Source organism: Silene latifolia, chromosome 6 (assembly GCF_048544455.1).
Source record: "Silene latifolia isolate original U9 population chromosome 6, ASM4854445v1, whole genome shotgun sequence".
Classification (NCBI taxonomy): domain Eukaryota; kingdom Viridiplantae; phylum Streptophyta; class Magnoliopsida; order Caryophyllales; family Caryophyllaceae; genus Silene; species Silene latifolia.
Window position 1 is genome coordinate 117,511,220 of NC_133531.1, and position 3,060 is coordinate 117,514,279.

A 3,060-nucleotide genomic window follows, 5' to 3' on the forward strand; every position below is an offset into this window, starting at 1 on the left:
TTATGGAGGACTGATGAAGGAAGGAGGACATGGTTTAAATATTTTAATATGTGGGGGAATGATGATAATTTCCTTAATATTATTGGCAAAGTTTGGCAGCATAACATCAAGAGGATCAAGATGTTTCAGATTGTTAGGAAGCTGAAAATGTTAAAGGCTGATCTGAGACAGTTGAATCATGAGGCTTTCTCTAATGTGGAGGATAATGCTAGAATTGCTAGAGGAAACCTGGAGCAGATTCAACTAAAGCTTCAAAATGGTTATGGTAATGAGACTCTGAGAGTGATGGAAAAGCAAGCTGCTCAACTTTATAAGGATATGGATAAGGCTAGGACTGAATTTCTAATTCAAAAATCTAAAACTACTTGGCTAGAGGAAGGTGATGAAAATACTCACTACTTTCACAGTGCTATTAAGAGTAGGAGAATGATGAATAAGGTGTTGGCCATTAAAGATGTTCATGGTGTACTTCATGTGGACAGGTTGGGTATAGAGGAGGCTTTTTTGAAGTATTATAAAGGACTGTTGGGTACTAGTACACCAGTCACTAGGGTGCATTACTCCACAGTAAGGAGAGGGAAGGTTTTGACTGATGCTCACAGGCAGGAGTTACTGCAACCTGTTCGTGATGATGAGATTAGAGCTGCTTTATTCTCCATTCCAGCTGCTAAGTCTCCTGGACCTGATGGTTACACGAGTCAGTTCTTTAGAGATGCTTATGGAGTTATTGGAGCTGATATTTGTCAAGCTGTCAAAGAGGTGTTTGAGAATGGTAAGCTGCTGAAGCAGGTTAATGCCACTATCCTAACATTGATACCTAAGAAGACTAGGCCTGAGAGTGTGGTGGATTTTCGACCCATAGCCTGTTGTAATGTACTGTATAAGTGCATTACTAAGATTTTATGTTCTAGGGTAGCTGCTGTCCTGCCTGATATTATTAGCCCCAATCAGAGTGCTTTTATCAAAGGAAGGGATATAGTTGACAACATACTTATTTGCTAGGATTTGGTAAGATTGTACAATAGGAAAGCTTTGTCTCCTCGAAGTATTATGAAGGTGGATTTAAGGAAGGCCTACGACTCCATTAAATGGCCATTTATTGAACATATGCTAAGGGCTTTGGGTTTCCCTGAGAAGTTGATACAACTTATGATGGTGTGTATTTCTACCCCTACTTATACTTTGTCCATTAATGGTAGTTGCTTTGGATACTTTGAAGGGAAAAGAGGGATAAGGCAAGGGGATCCCATGTCCCCTCTGATTTTTACCATTTGTATGGAATACTACTCTCGTATCTTGGATGTTGTGGTGCAAAGGAGAGATTTCAGATATCATCCCCTGTGTAGGATGCTGAAGTTGCGTCATCTGTGCTTTGCAGATGACCTGCTGTTATTTTGCAGGGGAGACCTTAGGTCTGTCAAAATTATTCTCAGGGCTTTCCTTACTTTTTCAGCAGCTTCTGGGCTTACTATTAATAAGGAGAAATCTGAACTCTTTTGTAATGGGATTCAGGAGGAGGAACTTTAGGATATACTGAGGGTATCTGGTTTTCATCTAGGTCGTTTCCCCTTCAGGTACTTAGGTATACCTATCTCATACAAAAGGATTGTAATTGGGGACTGTTCTAAATTGGTTGAAAAGATGGTGAGCAAAATTAAAGGATGGGGCACCAGGAAGCTGAGCTATGCAGGCAGAATGGTACTTGTTAAGGCTGTTTTATCTCAGTTGCACTTATATTGGGCTAGGATATTCATTATTCCTAAGACTATCATCCTGAAAATTAAGAGCATTTGTAGGAATTACTTATGGGAAGGAACTGATGCCTACTCTAAGAGTCCTTCAGTTGCTTGTGAGGCTGTCTGTAATGCAAAGGGCAAGGGTGGTTTGGGCATTATTCATAGTGAGGATTGGAATGTAGCTATGATAGTTAAGTATACTTGGTGGTTAGCTTGCAAGGAGGATCACCTGTGGATTAAATGGATTAACCATGTTTATATGAAGCAGCAAGATTGGGATGTTTATCAACCTACTATCAATTCAAGTTGGACCTGGCGCCAAATCTGTAAAGTGGAAGAACGGATGAAGATAGGTTATGTGAATGGCATATGGGGAACTAATAATGGGGTGTACACTCCTGCAGTTGGGTATAAGTGGTTAAGGGGTGATATACCTAAAGTTGATTGACATCCCGTGGTTTGGAGCAGAATGAATACTCATAAGCACTCATTCATTGCTTGGTTGTATGTGCTGAAGAGGTTAGCAACAAAGGATAGACTTGGGCAACATGGCGTGCTAGTAGATGGGAATTATGATCTGTGTGGTGTGGATTATGAGACACATGAGCATCTTTTCTTTGGGTGTAAGTATAGCAGGAAATGTCTTGATTTGGTGAGCAGCTGGTTGGGGTGTAGCATTCCTGTTCAGAATGTGTTAAGCTGGTGTATTCAATTGAAAATGAAGTCTTTGTTCAAGAAACAGGTAATCCATTCAGCTGTTGTTGCCTTGATTTATCTGATTTGGATGGAGCGAAATTACTGTAGAATTGAGCAGAGTGTACATCACCCGGTTAGGGTGTTCCAACAGGTGTAGTATCATGTCAGAATGAGGCTTAAATCCAAGCAGGGTCTTCCCATGTCTAATGCTGTCCAAGCTTGGTGTCGACAAACTGTGGGCTTGATCTAACTAGGAGGGTAGGAGGTAGATGGTCATGGTAGTGGAAATGTGATTGCTGTATTGTTAGTCCTGATAAGAGGAAATGTAATATGTATGGTGATGTACTTCAAGGAGTTATTAATACAAATTTTAACATTTCACCAAAAAAAATAAAAAAAATAATAATAATAATAATTTAATTAATATTAATATTAATATTAATATTAATTTAATATTAATATTAATATTAATATTATTTCAGTTCAATTCAGCTCCAATCAGCTTAGTTTAGTTCAGCTCAGCTCCATTCGATTCGATTGATTCACTCGGCTCCATTCGATTCAGCTCACTCGATTGATTCGGCTCAGCTCCATTCGATTGATTGGCTCGGCTCAGTCGATTGATTCA

General features: G+C 39.4%; 1 protein-coding gene across 1 annotated transcript; it reads left to right on the forward strand.

The window, feature by feature from the left end:
- Window positions 1-2,205: 2,205 nt before the first annotated feature.
- LOC141588545 (uncharacterized) lies at window positions 2,206-2,589 on the forward strand. The gene has a single exon (XM_074409982.1). The coding sequence runs from the start codon at window positions 2,206-2,208 to the stop codon at window positions 2,587-2,589; it is 384 nt and encodes a 127-aa protein (XP_074266083.1).
- The last annotated feature ends 471 nt before the right edge of the window (window positions 2,590-3,060 follow it).